Source organism: Panthera tigris, chromosome F2 (genome assembly GCF_018350195.1).
Source record: "Panthera tigris isolate Pti1 chromosome F2, P.tigris_Pti1_mat1.1, whole genome shotgun sequence".
Lineage (NCBI taxonomy): Eukaryota > Metazoa > Chordata > Mammalia > Carnivora > Felidae > Panthera > Panthera tigris.
This window is the reverse complement of record NC_056676.1, coordinates 63,255,776-63,275,122: the sequence shown is the minus strand read 5'-3', so window position 1 is coordinate 63,275,122 and position 19,347 is coordinate 63,255,776. Positions and strand designations below refer to the sequence as shown.

The following is a 19,347-nucleotide window of genomic DNA, read 5'->3' as shown; positions in this document are numbered from 1 at the left end:
ACAAACATGACCTGAGCCAAGATCAAGAGTCAGACGCTTAACCAGCTGAGCCACCCAGGTACCCCATCCTATGCAATTCTTATTGAAAATACCAACACAGACCAGCACTCCTCAGAAAAGCGGTAAATTACTCAGTTCATCAAGTGATTCTGTTCCAGCACATTCAAAAGCAAGGAACAGCGATCATTTTATGAAAAGGGCAGGGTGGAAAATCTTTTAGTCTTTGCAGGTCCTATGATACTTGTTCTATCTGCTTAACTCTGGTTTTGCGGGAAAGCAGCTATAGACTGTATGTAAAAGACTAAGCACAGCTGTATGCCAATAAACCCTTATACGGTGTAAGAAAACAGAGGATGCACTTGGACTGCGAGCCATAGTTTGCCAATCGTTGGAAGAGTAACTTGTGCTCAGCTCATATTTTTTCCTAAGAAAAAAAAAGACTTTACCTTTATCTTCTCATTGTAAAAAACTTAAAATATTTTTTTTTATTAAAAGAAAACAAAGAGGGTCAGATCCTTTAAAAACCATTAAAAGCGGGGGGAAAACTTTATGTGACTTTTGCTATCTGTTTCATAATCTTTTTCAGTTGGGCTCTGCATTCTTGTTCAAAACACCAAAAATAACTGAAGAAAGCTGTTTGGACAATGGAGAAATAGCTGTTGAGGCGAAAATGCCAATATTATGCTTAAAGGCAAATACCACTTTTGTTTGGGAGTTTGCTTTGGATTATTGAAGAAACGTACAGTAGATTGAAAACACGTAACTATTTCACTGCACAGCAACTTCTGTTAAGGCTCTCAACCCTTGAAACTAAAATTCTAAATTATGTGAAATATGTCTGATTGTATCTTAGCCACTATCAATGTCAACTCTTGTACCAAAAATTGTAGACCATAAATAGAACAAACAGCAACACAGTTCAACGTGAATTCTGGGGCTAGCACATTTAGAAGAGGGGCTGTGGCAAGTGGTACATTAACACTTGGGTGGGGAAGGCCTTCTGGTTGCCAGTGGGCCCCATGAACGCTCCTCCTCAATCTCCTGGAAGCCCTAACTCTGGCCTGGATTGTCACCACTGTTTATAATTTATGTCTTAAGACAATTCTCCACAGCCAGTGCCCTCAGAATCCACACTGTCTCTGCACACACCTCACAGGAGCCCCTGCCTAAAAGAGGAAGCCATCTTTGTTTCCACAAAACTGCTGAGAGTGTTTGCCTTAGCCCACGTCCTGATCACTGCAGTAAAGACCTTGAAACAGCTTCTGCCTGACAGTGGGCTAAGGGAAGGTCCTTCCATAATCATGTTTAGTGAGTAAAGCAAATGCTTTGCTGAAGGACCAGTCCTCCAGATGTTCATTTACATAAGTTATCAAAACATGTGTCCACATTACTCTTACTGTTTCATTGTCCATTTTCCTGTATTTAATTCACTTCATTTAATCCTTGATTTTAGAAGGGCAGGAGGAAGGGGAATCAGGGGAAAAAATGAAGAACTTAGGATATTTAGTAATATCTAGTTATACCTAAATTCTGGGACCAACTCTAATCCATGGATGGAAGACAGATCTCACCTTGAGTGCCATTCTTTAAGCACTGCATGGTGAAGAATGCTAAGCTAAAACTCAGCTAAGAGCTTACATGTAGAATCCTCCATAAAATATATATACAAATCTCTCTTTTCAAAAATGAATAGGAAAGACAAATCCAAAACTAATGAGTTTGGTTACTTAGAAGGGGTGAGTAAAGCTACGTAGATGAAAAAAGGGGACTGATACTTCTTTTGAGTGTTACCTTTTGTATAATTTTTTTTTTTTGCTCTTGGAACCACATTAGTGTTTTACATACTCATAAATTAACCTAGCTGTATTAAAAATGAATAACAAAACCACAGTGAATAGGGAAGAAAAGAACTAACCTAAGATCCTTTTGAACACAGATGTTTGTTTTATTGTAGACCCACACTAAAGGCAAATATTGAACTCTAATTAACAGGTATTTTTTACAGTGTGTATAGATTAGAAATCCTAAAATGACTTTTATGACTGAGCATATAAGCAGATATATTTAAGATTTTGGGAGCCATGTTTCCCAAATCCCTTGCAAAGGGATTATAAATATGGAAAGGGGAGGGGCTAAAATGAACCCCGTGATATCAGTCTAAAGTAGATACAAGTTGTAGCTTTAAGACAGATGATAGATAAACAGAGGAGTGTGTGTGTGCAGTGCATGTGTACTCTCAGCTAAGAGGACCTAGAGACAATAACAACCTAGAAGCAATGAGCACATCTAGTGCCCACATCTTGGTATCTAAATACCATTCTATGAAACGAAACCAGAATTTCTTGAATTACTGATTGATTTCAGAGCAGGACAGAAAAATACAAGAAGACTCTGCAATGTAAGGTCGGTGCCATAAAGTAAGAAAAGCTTGAAGAATGATAGGCATAGAGCACAGCTTGAAATAGCTCCCACTGAACAAATCTGGAAGAATTTGAGCATCAAAATAAATAATGATAGTAATGGATTTTAATCCATCCCATAAAATAAGAATCCATGAGTCCATTTTGATACAAATAGACAAATATATGTGGGCAAAGGGAAAGATAGCCCTTACAGTAGAAAGCCAGCTAATACATGTAAACAATGGAGTGCAGAACATTACCATTTTTATAAACACTATAGTAGTAACTGATTGAGGCAAGAATCATCAATGAATGTTAAAACAAGTGGGTAAAAATTTAATGAGAAAAGCAACATATGCATAGTCTCAAACATCTCTTCTCACAAATTATTTATTGTAATGAGAAATATATATCTGATAGATTTCATATCAACCAGGAATTTGCAAGTCAAGAAGTTCAGCTTTAATACTCATATAAGAACAAGACCTTGCATGCATTCTATGTGGGCGGTTGAAATTGATACTTCCCAAGTAAAGGAAGTACCCTCAACAGGCTATACCCTTAGTGAAATGATGGACTAGAAAAATATCTACTTTCCAGCAAGGGCAATAACAAAGAGTTTGCATCGGCCTAAGCTCTATGTGGAAGAAAAGTGTCTCTCCTATGAATTTGTAACCATGGACAAATTCTGAGTGTTCTAAGACAAGAAATTAACATAAATAGTTACTACCTAAGGGTACCTCTCTGGAAAGGCACACCCCTAAACCATACTGTGAAGAATTCCCACAAATGAGCTCACAAACCAATGTGACACATCAAACAAGAAAACAAGCACCATGAATGAAAACCAGCATAAAAAAAGAAAAGAAGAATTTAGCTTCAAAATACTTTAGATAATATAATTATTGGGCTCAGAATATAAAAGAAACATTTTTGAAATATTGTAATAATTCGGGGTGCCTGGGTGGTTCAGTCAGTTAAGAGTCTGACAGTTGGTTTCAGCTCAGGTCATGATCTCATGATTCATGGGTTCAAGCCCTGCATTGGGCTCTGGGCTGGTGGTGCAGAGTCTGCTTGGGATTCTCTCTTTCCCTCTGTCTCTGCCCTTCCCCTGCTCATGCTCTCTCTCTGTCTCAAAATAAATAAACTTACAAAAAATTTTTTGAAGAAATATTGTAATAATTTTTAAAGCACTAAAATAGAACAAAGTACCATAAAAATTATTAGCAAATTTATTAAAGAACTAAATACAATTTCTAGAAATGAAAGATTTATTCATTGGAAAGTACACATTAAAAAGCAGATTTGAAAAAGGAAAAGAGATAATTAGTGCACTAATAGAAAGGCAAAGGAAGTTATCCAAAATGTCACTGATAAAATCACAGAGGTAGAAAATATGAAAATGAAGAGATATAGATCATTGGAGGAGACTATCTATGATAAATCTAATTTAAATACAGAGAAAGAGAGGAGAGAAAAAGGAATAGATAACTGAGAAAAAAAATTTTGAAGCACTAAACGTTAAGTAGTTTTCAAAGCTGGTGAAAGATAGAGCTCTTAGTTCTGGGAGCACAAAGAAATCTGTAACTAGGTTATTATAGTGAAACAATAGAACACCAAAGAAAAAGGGCAGAATGTCTGAAAGGCATCTGGAGAGAAAAGAGAAACTACCTGAAAAGGAATAATATTTAGGCTAACAACAGGCTTGTCAAAAACAGGAGCCAGAAGATAGTGACACATCTTCTAAATAACCGGAGACGACAGCTAATCTTTCAACACCAAGTGGGAGGTGAACATATTTTTGTATGAATAAAATTGAGTTTACCAACAGAGATCCTCTCTCTGTATCAGAGATACAAGATGGAATGATGAGCAAATAAATTCATAAACATGGGAAATCTTGATATCTGGACAAACCCTGACTGTTAAAATAATAATTACTTTAAACTGCATACTTCATGAGGCAAAAAAAGAAGCTAAATTTAATGTATCTGCCTTGAGTGGTGTAAAATACAGGAGATGGATAGTTGAAGTATTACAGAATTTTGTATTGGTTAGGAAAGAGTAAAGATGTAGATTAGTTTTAGCTTTTGGTTTTATATGTATGTTAAAATTTAATTATAACCATACAAAAAATACAAAAGGACTTTAAGTCCAGCAAAGGGGAAAAACGTATTTAAAAAAAAACAAGAAAAAAAAATTGGGGGCACTCAGGTGGCTCTGTCAATTGAGTGTCCAACTCTTGATTTCAGTTCCGGTCATGATCTCACAGTTTGTGAGTTCAAGCCCCATGTTGAGCTCTGTGCTGATGGCTCAGAGCCTGGAGCCTGCTTCAGATTCTGTGTCTCCCTCTCTCTCTGCCCCTCTCCTGCTTGCTCTCTCTCTCTCTCAAAAATCAATAAACATTAAAAAAAAAAGGAAAGAATTTAGTATAACCAGTATGAATCACTCAAACTTAAGGCAAAGGCAGGCTTTGAATTCAGGGAGGTAAATGGCATGCTGATGCAATTTGCCACTAGGCTGTCATACCTCCTATATGTAGTCACATGGAAAGTTTTGTCAATGCACAGAATAAGAAATACAATATGGCAGGCTCTACATATGTGTCCGTATATTCACAGAAAAGTGACTGAAAAGTCATATGCCAAAGCATGAAAATAAACACTGAGTGTTTATTGCTGGGTGACAATACTTTTTATCCATTAGTATTCTACATTTTTAGTAGACCATTTACGTATCTTTGCATTCAGTGAATCTTTACTTAGATGCCTGTTACGTATCAGAAATTACTAGATACTCAGTTCTAGATACTGAGGAGTCAGTGAGGAGCAAAGGCAGACAAATGGTTGTTCTCTCAGATCTTACAGTCTAGTGGAAAAGACATTCAAATTATAAGTAAATATTAAAAAAAACAAAGTATAAGTAAATATAAAATGCTATGAAGGAAAGCTAGTTGTTGTATGAGGGCATGTGAAGAAGGAGATCGAACTGAGCTTTGCAGGAAGAAGAGGACGTATTTAAGCAGCATAGTGATGGGGAGAGTATCTCATGCAGACAGTGCAGCAGAGAGAGACCAGATCTTTAAAGGATCTGAAAGAGAGCCGGCAGGGCTAGAAAGCAGTGAGCTGTTAGATGAGGAAGGAGAGGAAGATACAGGTAGGTTCCAAGGGTAGGCAGGGCTTGGAGGTCTAGTTAAAAATTCTGGCGTGTATCCTAAGAGCAGTTGGAAGCCACTGAATGGGTTTTAAGACGTGTGTGGGGAGAGCATAAGTTCAGATTTGTTTTTGAAAAGATTGCTCAAACTTCTGGGTAGAAAACAAATAGAGGTTTTGCTAAATAATCCTGTACACCAGAAAAGAAATGGCATTTGACATGGAAAGAAAGGAACAGATTCTGTCAGTATTTCAATAAACAAAAAAATTCACAAGAACCTGGTGATGTACTAAAGACAGAGAGGAAATGAGAGAAAAGTGCTGACAGTTTCTACAAGTGAGGAAGGCAGGAGTGACATGGGGATGAAGGAGAGTTCCATATCAGATCTGCACTCTTCTGATGGGGCGACGGCCAGGTATGTGTGTATTGCTTGTGTTATTAAAACTCAACTGCCAAAATAAGCAAATAAAAAAAAATAATCTGACCTTCTTCTGGTGGAGATGGTTTGTTCCCATTTCCTTTATCCACAATCTTGACTCTGGGTTTTGGATCCTTTCTTTTTTCCAAATCTTTAACTGGAAGGAAAGTAGAAACACAGCAACATGTTAGGTTAATGTCTGAAAGAAAATACTTAGTGAGTTTTACTAAAACCTTTGCAAGTATTGAGAGTATTAAGTAGAAATTAGCTCCATGGTAGAATTCCACTCCCAAAGATTAGAACTGCTATTTTATTTCAACCTTGTCATGGGAAGGTGTGGAAAACACCTAAGGAATTACTTTGGTCAAGGACTCATTATGGGCAGCTGTATCTAATAAATTCAACCTTTCATCAACTGCTATGAAATCAGCATGATTATTCCCATTTTGTACATGAGGGAACAAAGGACTAAGTAATTAAAACATATTTCATAAAACCAGAAAGTGTTGGCTTAGGATTCAAGCCAAGTCTTCTGGTCTCTGAACAAGGTCAGTGAGTTGGCCTTTGTTCTAGGAAGATCATGTCCAGAAATATCTTCATTTGGAGTTGGGCTATCTGCGATAGAAGGTAGAGAATCCAAAATAATTTCCTTTCAAACTTAAAAAAAAGTGTCCCTACTAATAAATAGTAGTATTTCTTTGTCAATTTCAGTATAAAATTAATACTGAATTAATTAATACATCTGTACCAATCTACTCCCTCATAGCTTCACTTTCCACTGCTTGAAACTCCACAGCCATTTCCTGCTATTGCTTGGCACGTCCACTTGCTTGAGTCAGTCAAGACCACCACCAATGGTGATGGTTTCTGCACAAATAAAACCCCCATGAAAAGGCAGAAGCTATCTTATGATGAGATACTTCATTTAATTGTTGCATTCACTTCAAAGAAATAAGCAAATTTATTGCACCGTGGACTATGGAGGGGAAGGAATGATTTTCTCCGAACCATTATTCCTGCTTTCTCTAAGGTGTTATTCCATTAATGCTATCTCTATCATCTCTATCATTCCCTCCTCTCCTCCTCTTCTTTCTACTGGCTTCGATCCCTTTGCTGAAAGAGTTTGAGACTTGCCAACTGCCAAGGTCATGTTGCTCTAGTTCTGTTATTTGTTTCCTTAGAAACCTTCCTTGGCTTTCTGGTACCCTAGAGGTTAAATTCCAAGATTAAAAATAAAAATAAAAATAAAAATAAAAATAAAAATAAAAAACAGTACAAGATGCCTTGATCCTGCCATTCCCACTGAACCTTTAATTTTCTAAATCCTTTTTTTTTTTTTTTTTTTAGACCTCACTCTCTGGCTTTTTTATGAGTTTTGGCCACTTTGGAACACCCCCTTCTGTAAATTCTTCTCCTTGTGAGTTTTTACAAAGGCACTATCCTGGATTTTCTTGTACTCCTCAGACCCCTCCTTTACATTCTCATTTTTTGGCTCCTTTTTCTGTTTTCCATTCCTGAAACATGATCATATACTAAAGTTGCCTTGCATCTCCGTACAGCCCGCCTACACTTTTATCATCCCACAAGTGTAATGCTCACCCTCCTGTAGAAATTTTCCAAATCTACATCTTCAACCCCACCCACCCATAGGCCATGGCCTCAAATTGCTTACATTCTGTAAAAGAAGGCTGCAACTTTAATGTGAGAACAATTGTGCCGAGTAGTGATAGAAGCAGAAATAGATCTGGCAAAGAATAATTCCAGAGGTGGAGACTCATGGAAACTTCACAGAGAAGGTGACATTTAAGCCAGACTTGGAAAGATGAAAAGATGAACACAATTTTGTAGGCAGAGATTAACAAAATGTCATTCCAAAATGACAGGAAAATGGTGGCCAAAAAGAAAGTTTGCCAAATAGAGCCATAAACCATTCTGATCTATATCTATATCTATATCTATATCTATATCTATATCTATATCATCTATATCTATCTATCTATCTATCTATCTATCTATCTATCTATCTATCTATCTACAGCAGTCATCTTTCAATTTTGCCCTTAGGTTACATATAAGATGTAATACATATGTCATACCAAGCTGCTGTCTTCCTCATGCAGGAGGCAGACTAAATTGGAAAACAGACTGTCATAAGCAAAGTGGCATTAATCATAACAACAGCAACCTTGCCCCTAGTATGTGCTGAAGTGAGTTAATCCAAACTGAGGCCATGCTTGATTTGCTTGGCCAAATATACACACCAAATCAGACATGCTTTTCTATCTTCAAACTCCAAATATTGTTTCTCATGCTTCCCTGTGTTCAGACGATGGACTCATGAGGACCTCAAGTCTCTACACTAATTATAAACCCATATGCACAGCATTTGTCTGGATCATCATTTTCTTGGACCCAACCATGAAAGTCTTCCAGGGAGGGGAGACCAGACTGATAGCTCCATTTCACAAGGAGCAAAACAAAAAAGAAAACCAACCAAAGTTATTTTAATTTCATTGTTACAAACTTGTATTTGGGAAGAACTAATCCCTCCAGCTTGACAATAAAAACAATGCAGCTAAGAAATACATATGCTTACATATAAGTTATCCCACTAGTCTTAGTTAGACTGTCTCACTAAGATTATTTCAGTTTAAGCAAGCTGAAAACTGCATTTCCTTCTTTTAAAATGTTTATTTTGAGAGAGAGAGAGAGAGAGAGAGATTGAGTGCATGAGCAGGCAAGGAGCAGAAAGAGAGGGAGAGAGAGAATCTCAACCAGGCTCTGTGCTGTCAGTGCTGAGCCTGATGTGGGGCTCGATCCCAGAATCTTGAGATCATGATCTGAGCCAAAATCAGGAGTCAGACACTCAACTGACTGAGTTATCCAGGGACCCCTAACTGCATTTCCTTTTGTGTTTTGAGGAAATAGCTATTGGGAAAGCTTTCTAAGGTCACCTGTTTCTTACGCTGCTCAATCAGCGGAACTATCTGAAATAATCAATCGCAGTAACTTCAGCCTAAAATAAAATGTCTCCTTGTCTTTTTACTGCTTCTCACAAATTTTAAGAAGTGTTATTTTGCTTACTCGGAATGTCCAAGGCCAGAAACTGAAGTACGGTGCCATAAAGGGAGACAGAGACTGATTTATATGGAAAATAACATAAAAACCTTTTCCAGAGGCTCCAGACAATGTGAATCTCAAAAGAATGGCATGTTGAAACATCTCCCTGTCCTATTGACAGGTGGATTTACCAAATGTCTTTATTCAGAAGTTTTAAGAGGTAGCTGGTTTAAAAAGTTTTTTTTTAATAAAAAAAAAATCACAAAATACATGTCCTAAAACATTACTTAGAAGAGGAAGGAAAAAAAAAAAAAGGAAAGAGGGGCAGAAAATCCAGATAGAACACTGCTACACACAGAGTTCTAGAAACCACAGCCTCCCAGATTTGTGGATTAATCTAATGGCATGATTTTAAAAGCTATTGTTATTTGAAATGTCTAGATTTGCTTCAAAATTAGGGCAGAGTGGTGGGGTGGGGGGATAATACATGAAACAAGACTGGCCATGAATGGCTCACTGCTGAAGTGACTGACGGACGGATACTTAGGGATTTATTATACTATCCTGATTTTTTTTTTTAATTTTTTTTTTAACGTTTATTTATTTTTGAGACAGAGAGAGACAGAGCATGAACGGGGGAGGGGCAGAGAGAGAGGGAGACACAGAATCGGAAGCAGGCTCCAGGCTCTGAGCCATCAGCCCAGAGCCCGATGCGGGGCTTGAACTCATGGACCGCGAGATCGTGACCTGAGCTGAAGTCGGACGCTTAACCGACTGAGCCACCCAGGCGCCCCTATACTATCCTGATTTTTAAAATGTTTAAAATTATCCTTTAATAAGTTGGATTTTTTAAAGAGTCTATATTAACAATGAAGTAGCACAGAAAGTTAACTAGGACAGGCCTCTTCTGTTTGCATTCACGATACACAAAACTTTCCCGTCCACATTTAAACGGCCCCTCCCAGGAAGAGGGAGTTGCTGTGGTCTCTGATCATGAGAATATAAGGTCACAGGGGAAGGGATCTGCCATGTTCCCAGTGCCTAAAATAGGGCCTGACACTTAGTAGTCATGCAGTATATATTTGGTAAATGAAAAAAACAGTGAATGAATGAATGAATGAATGAATGAGCGAGCATCTTCCTGAAAGAAGAATCACTGTCTGTATGAACAACTTTTAAACTCAGTATAAGGAAAGGCTTTCTAATGCAGATACGGACTGGGCTACCTCGGCGCTTTCTCTCCTGCTTAGAATATCCCTGCAGGCCCTGCCTTTCCCTGTCTGCCCAACTTACTATTTGAGAACTGTGTCAAATACGAAGCCATCCCCCGTCCATTCTCATCCTAGCCCATTATTGGGGCGGAGAGATCACCTCCCTTCACAGAGCCCTGAATGTATGTCTCTAGCCAATACTTACCATATTCACAAGTCCGTTTGTCATAGGACTTGGCACGTAACAGGCCGATGATAAAAATCAGCTGATTAATTATTAGAAAAAGTTAAATTCCTTATTGTATAGACTGTTTACATAGGGGCTGGACTGGCATTTGCTAGGGATACTATAAAGAAGGTACAGGCATCATCTATTGAGTCACTCAGTAAGTATTTATTGAGCACCTGCTACGTGCTGGGTAGATGAGTTGTCTGGGTAAGGTTCAGGGAACAGTGTTCGGAGGAGCATTTGAAAAGTAAAAATTAGGGGCACCTGGGTGGTTCAGTTGCTTAAGCGTCTGACTTTGGCTCAGGTCATGATCTCGTGGTTCGTGGGTTCGAGCCCCACATCGGGCTCTGCGCTGACAGCTCAGAGCCTGGAGCCTGCTTTGGATTCTGTGTCTCCCTCTCCTGCTCGTGCTCTCTCTCTCTCTCTCTCAAAAATAAACAAACATTAAAAAAAAAAGTGTGATGTAACTTTAAAAAAAAGTAAAAATTAACGGATTTAAGTAGGCGTGCAGTGAAATGGGTAAAGGGAGAAGCAGAGGTGCATCAGTGACAGGAACTCATGGAAGATTGTACTAAATGATTTCAAGATCTCCTCAAATCGAAACAATCCAATTTTAACCTATCACAATGTTTACTATAGGCAAACTCAGAGCTGAACAGAGTCCCATGCTGACACTTTCAGAACTGTAAATACGTACTTCTGAATTGGCCTTGGGCTGGCTTGCTTTCTTTGTCTTTATTGTATGCAATAATTTGAACCGAATAATTCTGGTCTGGCATAAGACCTTGAATAATTGCTTTAGTTGCAGTGTTCTGGAGATTCAATTGATTGGTTTTTCCACCTATAATAAAACAGAAAGATAAATCAGTACTAAGAAACAGGTTAACTGTATACATTAAGAAAATTTATTAATCAAGCAATCAAGACATTTAAAAATATATACGATGGTGCATATGTACATTGCACTTAACTTTAATATATTGTTCCTTCTCATTCTTAGCTCTACTCTTTGTATAACTTAAACAGTTGTCTAAATAGGACAAAACACATTCAGAAAAATCATTCATCACAATGCATTATTGCTTTTACATGCTAGGGAAAGTCATAGTACAGGATCAGAAGACAGTAAGCCCTTCCCATCAGATATATTCTTCAAGGAAAGAATTCCACTTAAAAGTGCAGGGAAAGGTATGGGCAGACTGAATGTCATTGTCCACAGTGGAATTTTTGCTATAGTCTCTCTAAACTGAGTCAGAGCATCCCTGAAGCACTAGCAATTTAATTATCTCAAATCTGAGCATAATTGGCTCAGGATGTTGATGGAACCAATCATTGCCTGGCTACTTATAAGTTAGCTTGGTTCATGAAAAGATTTCAAACCTCCATGATCTCTCCATCAAATTAGACTAACATCTAAGGCTTTCTTGGAAATACTGTTGATTAAATATTCAACTTTTATGCAAAATGCCAAAGATAGCTTTCTTTTCTGATTTCTAATAGCAGTTACTAAGTCTGAGAAAGGAGAAATTTAAAACCTCTGCCTCACTAACACTAATAGCAAAAAGGATCTGAAATTTGCTGAATGAATTAAACATAACACAGATTATAATAAATTTTAATCATATTCTCATAAAATTAATGATGTTATGTCTGAAATCTGAAACCTTTCTCTTGCCAAAACCCATTTCTTTAAATGCATTTATGTCCGAGATGTTAAACTGGTTTCACAAAGTTCTATTGTTTAAAACTCATCTCCTACAAATACTTAGAAGTAAATCTTTCCTAATGTGTGCATCACTAAAAAAAAAAAAAGTGTCTTAGGATACTTTGTATTAGAGCCCCACTCTGAGAGGCATAGGGTGTATTATTTTACTAAAGGCCTTGAGAATCTTGCAATAAAAAAGCTTTAAACTCTTTAAGACAGGAGTTCTTAACTTTATTTGACCATTAAACCATTAGGTTGTATTAAGAGCTGTAGCATCTTTCAGATTACCATGGACCATGCTTTGGGAAAGACTGATATAAACAATACTTGGAACACCTCTTGCAGTGTTCAAATGTCTACATTTTGTGTCTAGACGCATTTATTACTCTCTTTATTTACTCTGTTTATGTTTTATCAAGGAGATACCAGAGTGTCGACACTGTGTTATTGGCTTGGGTCATGGCAGCAAGGACATGGGGTCACTGGAAAAAATGTAACGAGTATTCATGAAGAAATCATTTGCTTTCATTCTCAATTTTTAGTTTGTCTCTGGAGATGTTTAAGCAAGAGCTGGAGGTCTGCTTTGTGGGTATGTTGTGGTGGAGGGGATTGAAAGATCTGGCTGAGCTTTGGTTCCAAAGCTACACAAGTCACTTCCAAGACTCCCTGATTCCTTTATGACACCTACGTGAGGTACTCAATAGTTTAGTATTATCAGCAATTAATCAGGTAGTTAAAACATTGATAACCTGAAGGAAACAAACAAACAAAAAAAGAATAACCTTTCAAGATCCAATATGGGGAATTCTCAGAGGTACCGCAAATTGGAAACTTGTATTTTGACCTTTAAAGTCATGATGTTTAAGAATCTCTTTAACTTGAATTTCCCATGATGACTTATTTTAGAATGTCAACTGCATTTTCAGAATTCAAAGTTATTTCAAAAGTGGGCCATGCTTCAAAATGAAAATTCTGAACCAGGCTTGAGAATGAAATACCGTTTTCTGCAAGTGAGACACTTCTGTGGGCCACCATGGGAAAAGTTGGCATCGGTAACACTGAACCAAAAATCATTCTAAGGAGCCTATGGGTAATATTTGTTAATAGAAGAAGGTTCTTTTTTAGTAGTGGCCGAGCAAGAAACCAGGTGTTTCATCTGCTTGTTTTAAATCCACCACTGGTGGGGCGCCTGGGTGGCTCAGTTGGTTAAGTGGCCAACTTCGGCTCAGGTCATGATCTCGCGGCCCGTGAGTTCGAGCCCCGCATCGGGCTCTGTGCTGACCACTCAGAGCCTGGAGCCTGTTTCCGATTCTGTGTCTCCCTCTCTCTCTGACCCTCCCCCGTTCATGCTCTGTGTCTGTCTCAAAAATAAATAAATGTTAAAAAAAAAAAATTTTTTTAAATCCACCACTGGGTAAAATGTCCACAACTATGAACAACAGAGCATCTGTTGACCTCATTAAATGAGTTGAAAAAAGGTGTCTAACAGCAAGGAGTCCAGGTTCTTATAAATCTCTTTATCACCAGTAAAGAGGAAAAAATTATACTTATGTAAATATATATTATACAGATGTGTTATATGAAATATTTGTTATGTACTCTGTGAAAATGTATCCTAGGAAAGGAACTGAGGTCTGAGAGACGTACTCAAGATCATCTTTAAATCAATCATGGGTGAATATGATTGAGCTCCTACTATTTGGCAGTCACTCTTTTAAGTGCTTGGCATTTATAAATTAATTTAGTCCTTACAACAAGTGCTTCCCAAATTTAATACGCATAGGAATCCTCTGTGAGTCTTGGTAAAAATTAGATGCCAGTTCAGTAAGTGGGGGGTAGAGACCAATAGTCTGCATTTGCTCTCAACTGATGCTTCTGCTGCTGATTCCCAGAGCACATTTTGAGTTCCAAGCCTTACAACAACTCCATGAGGTGAGTACTAATGCTGTTTGTGCATCTTGTGTAAGAAGAAACTGAGGAACTGAGAGACTGAATAACTTGCCCACATGACATCTTACGCCCCACAGAACCAAGTTCTAAAAGCAAGCAGTCTGTTTTCTTGATCCCTTCTTTGTCTCCATGACCACCATGTGGCAGTGGAGATTCCTCCACATACTCTGTATTATTTTAGTTGATCAGATGTGTACAGTAAAAACATAAAATAGGAGAAAAAAGTCAACCAAAATTTGATGTGTAAAAATTTACATAACTACTTTATCTTCATGATCAATAAATTTAACTTTTGTCTTTCCTGTTTTAACTTATCACTTATTTTTATAATGTATACTTAGTTTTTATAATTTTAATGTGTAATTGCTGAATAATATACTATCAAGTTAATGAATCATAATTTACTCAGCTGGTCACAACCGTCGGCCTTCCAGATGTATTGGATTTTTTTTTAAGTGTCAACACACCAAAAATATTCATCCTATGTCAAAACAGAAGTGGTGAAGATTTTAATCTGGAAACTTCTCCTGCGGAGAATTATGGTGAGCTCAATAGTGACTCTTTAGACTTTAGGAACATTATTTCCTTGATTAGAGGGTGAGATTTCAAGTTCAAATATTAAATTAAAAAGAAAACTTTCAAAAAATCCTCTTACAAATGATTTTAAAGCAACACTCAGTATTTCACATTTTTAGTTATCTATGTGTAAAAAGTTGCTAATACTCCACAAAATACAAACAGCCCTATTTTACCTGAAGCTGGAGTCACAAGAAGTTTGTATCCACCAAATTTTCCCCTTGGAGCCTTCCATGAAATCTGTATACTGTCCTGAGATAATACATTATATCGTAACCTTGTGGGTGGAGCCACTGAGAAAGAAAAACAAAAAATCGCTTAAGTATTGAAACATTAAGTTTCCATTAGTTAAACTGAAGAGTCAAAGTAATGAAATCAAAACATATGACTTCATCAACCTCAAAATATGCTCTTTCTATAACCCCATTAATGAATTGATCAGTTTGCACAATGATACAAACCCAAGAGTACCTGATTCTTAAGAGATAAGCATTTGTCAAATAGTATTGACCTTATGACAAAAAACTGTGACTTAGGGTTAAAATTTAATAATCTGGTCGACTTTAAACTGAAGGCAATCTTGCAAAATGTGTTCATTATGTTACAAACATTGTGTGTGTGTGTGTGTCCCTACTTGGAACATGTGAGCTTTTATAATCTAGTCTCCTGGGGCCTGTTTCATGCCTTCAGGTTTTTTACTTTCGCAATCCAATATATTTTATGGTAAGGTCATTTAAGAAGGCTATCATGGACATATTAGAGTAATAAGATCTTCATTTAAAAACATCTGAGAAAGAGATTAAAAGGGACCAAAATAAAAAAGACCAATAAAAGATAATTATGTTTTATAAACTTTGATCCATTCTTGAAATTTGGCTGATTTGTATCTTTTGGCAAGACCCATAGCACATGGTCATGAATCATCCCAGTATATTTAATCTTTTCTGATAGTTCACACAATGGGTACATCTATATTACTTTTTACGTATGTCATTCAAACTTCAAAACATGTTTTTGGAACCCTACTATCAGTGTCCCAGAATTTCAAAAGAAATCCTTTAAGAAGAAGATTTTAATGATATAATATCGAAATTAGTTTGTCAAAAAAGAAAAGTTAATGTGTAACAGAAAAGTTAGCACTTACTACCCATTTTTATGCCCTGCTTTTCTTTCTCGCTTGAGAAAACACAGAGGGGGAGGAAATAAACGTTCTCTTTCACAGGGATGTAGCATGACATGGAGTTTGGACACAAATTTGATTCTAGTTCTGTCACTTATTAGATAAAGAACCTTGAGTAAGTGATGGCTTCTTCCAAAGCCTTATTTTTAGAAAAGGTGACAGCAATACTTTCTGCACAACACAGATGGCAATAGACAATAGGCTAATGGATACAATGTATTATAATAGGTGGTCAGTAAATGTTTGCTCCTCTTGCTCTTACTTCAGCTAATGGGTGATCTCAAAAGCTCACTGGATTCTAACAAAAAATACACAGCTATCCCAACTTTATGTATAAAGGAACCAAAGAGAAGCTAGAGATGTGTCCAATTTTACATACTGGTGAATGACAAGCTCTGACCCCAAGCAAAATGCTCTGTTTCTTTGGCAGAAGAGCCATATTAAGAAGGCACCCTTTATTGAGCTAGGTGAATGAGTGATTTACCTCTCTACAAACTATCCACTCATTCAAAATCAATGAGCAGTGAAGGGCACAATCAAGAATAGTTATTCTCTGGGGTTCCTGGGTGGCTCAGTTGGTTAAGTGTCCAACTTCAGCTCAGATCATGATCTCACGGTTCACGAGTTCAAGCCCTACATCGGGCTCTGTGCTGACAGCTCAGAGCCTGGAGCCTGTTTCAGATTCTGTGTCTCCCTCTCTCTCTGCCCCTCCCCTGTTCATGCTCTGTCTCTCTCTTGAAAATAAATAAAACCATTAAATTTTTTTAAAAAAGAATAATTATTCTCTTCCTGTTGTCCTTTACTACCTCTTAGCAGAGAATGCTAGCCATACAAAACAAAAACGTTAGCTTACCATTCTCAATTGGACATAAATGGAAGAGTTTACATTTCTCTGGTTTATGGGATAATATGGATTTATCATAAGAACAACTACACTGCAATTCAAGAGGAAGATAGCTGAACATAACATTTGGATGAACAGAAAAACTATTACTATTTTGCTCAGTCTGGAACTTGGGGAGAATAATGTATTCGTAGGTAGGCTCTTATGACTTATGGAAGAAAATTTAAAATAAGAATTAAACCATTTTAAACAATATATCAAGTGTCTCCACCAAATCTTGCCAGTGGGCTGCTAGACATCATGGGCCAAGCTCATGAAAGTGTTCTGCCTGAACGCCCTGGTGAAAGACAGCTGACATGCCTGGGAATCGTCAAGTGGAAAAGTACAGTAAATAGGATGAGGGCCTCAGGTCTAGCCAGTTGCAAGAGGATCAACCCATTCTGTTGGTACCCCAGGTGTGCGGACTTCTCAAGGAGGGCAAATAAGGCAACCCAGGATTCCTAGGTTAAAGATTAGAAATCTTTACAGCATTCTCTGGCCAGGCTACTGTTCTTCAAATGTGCTCTGAGTTTATAGCCTGACACATTTTTTTAGTCAACAGCCACAGCCTTCTGAACCTCCAGGAGAAAGTGATTAGGATAACAATGGCCATGCTCTGATTCCATGCCCAGAAAATACAGAGGGTGCTCCAGGCCCAGAGGGCACTGGCTTCCTTTGAACTGCTCAAAGAAATACAATGTGAAGCAACTGCAACAACAATATCCATCCACGTTCAACTTTGTAAACAATTTATAAATGATGCGGATGACTACAGTCCCATTACAAGTGCTAGCAAAAAGCAATACCACCATTTTCTTTCAACAGACCGCACCTATTGCCTATATACGCAAAAATACTCTCTCAATCATTAAAAGAAAATCTTGGGTAGACACAGAGTTCACACTTCCTTTAGGTTTTTGCCTATCGGGGAAAAACAGTGAACAGAAAAAATGCTAGTTAAGAAAGAAGAAGGCATGAGGTCATAGTATCAAACTTCAAAATTAGCTCCTTTTTCTCTGTATGGAAGACACTGGGACTTGTGCCAGAGCAAGGGTAGCAAGACTGACAGAAACATTGTAAACCCAGTGCACAAATAAATGTCTTATGGAACAAAAAGTTGTGGATCTTTAATGCCAGACCCATGCTTTTTCTTTCTGCAGCCCAAAGGAGGTCCTTCTATATGTACACTTAACTTCCAGTGATAATTACACTCTCTCTCCCTTTCAAATAGATAAAACTTAAAGCAAATTTTTTTAAGCAACTCCAATTATTCTCTGCTCAAAATCAATCACATAAATAAATGGTGTCATGGTAGATAGAAATAAGATTCAGTTTCTCAAACATCTCACGTACTTTCCTAAAAGCCAAAGAAGCCAATGACATCTGAAGTCTTTTCTTACTGGGATTTCCTCCAGCAGGTGCCCACCATCTTCCTTCTAGAAAGTTTCTCCACTGGACCATGCCTTTTCAATTCACCTCTGAGACCTCAAAGGTCCCCATCAGATAACCTCCAAGCACAAAACAGTTCAGATATATCCCGTCTCATCCCTTTCACCTAAGCTCCAGACCACCCACTACCCACCAGACATCTTGTCCTGGATGTTCCACAAACAGTGGAAGCTCCACATATGTGTCTGAGACTGATATCATCTTCAGATTAAACTTGCTTCATCATTTATTCTTTTTCAAGTTTTTTTTCTTTTAATATTGAGAGAGAGAGAGGCAGAGAGAGGTAGAGAGAGAGGGAAAGAGAGAATCCCAAGCAGGTTCTGCCCTGTCAGCACAGAACCTGACACGGGGCCAATCCATGAACCGTGAGATCATGACCTGAGCTGAAATCAAGAGTCGGACGCTTGACCGAATGAGCTACCCAGTCACCCCTATTCTTTTATTAATCTCTTCAACAAATGTCTACTATGACTGAGGCATTGGTCTGCATCAGAGATATAGACACCAATAAGAGAAGTACTGAAGTACAGGTAAACAAGCAATTATGACGCAAAGGTACAGAAGCAATAATAACACGTGAGTTGAAATTAAAGGTCCCGTCTACTGAGCAAAAAGCCTTACAGTCCTCTTTGATATTTCCCTTTTACACCTCCCTCCATATCTAATCAGGAAGGAAGTCTTCTCTCTTCTACCTCTGAAATGGTTCTTGGATTCACGCTCTTCTCTGTGTTCCCCCACCTGGCTCAGACCCTCAACCTCTACTTCCCAGACACGTTAGTATAATCTTCCAATGGTCTCTCCTACTTAATTCTTATTCCCGAAGCCACTATGGGTCACAAATATGAGTAGCAGCGATATTGCTAAAATCAGAGCTGTTTAAAATCCTCCACAATTTGGCTCCAATCTACCTTTCCAGCTTTGTCTTTTGCTACAGCCCCACCCCACACACAGAACTTATATTGTGAGTTATCTGCCTATCTGACGGCATCCCTGAAAGCACCCCAGAAGGGTCTCTGTGCGATCAGTTACTCCAGCAACGACCATTTCTGAATTAGGTTAGACTAAGATAGTGGCTCTGAAGGGCTTTGTGATTTGCCTGCTCTTTGTTCCTAAGGACCTATGCTTGTATCC

At 37.9% G+C, this 19,347-nt stretch overlaps 1 protein-coding gene across 6 annotated transcripts in view; it reads right to left on the bottom strand.

Moving 5' to 3' along the window:
* Window positions 1–19,347, bottom strand: part of COL14A1 (collagen type XIV alpha 1 chain) — a 210,713-nt gene that overhangs the window by 173,228 nt on the left and 18,138 nt on the right. For all 6 annotated transcript variants that reach the window (XM_042973272.1, XM_042973271.1, XM_042973275.1 and 3 more), the window contains 3 exons: window positions 14,881–14,997; window positions 11,171–11,314; window positions 6,041–6,130 (listed from right to left, as the gene is read on the bottom strand). In XM_042973272.1, coding sequence (XP_042829206.1) covers window positions 6,041–6,130; window positions 11,171–11,314; window positions 14,881–14,997 — 351 coding nt within the window. The remainder of the gene's footprint in view (window positions 1–6,040; window positions 6,131–11,170; window positions 11,315–14,880; window positions 14,998–19,347) is intronic.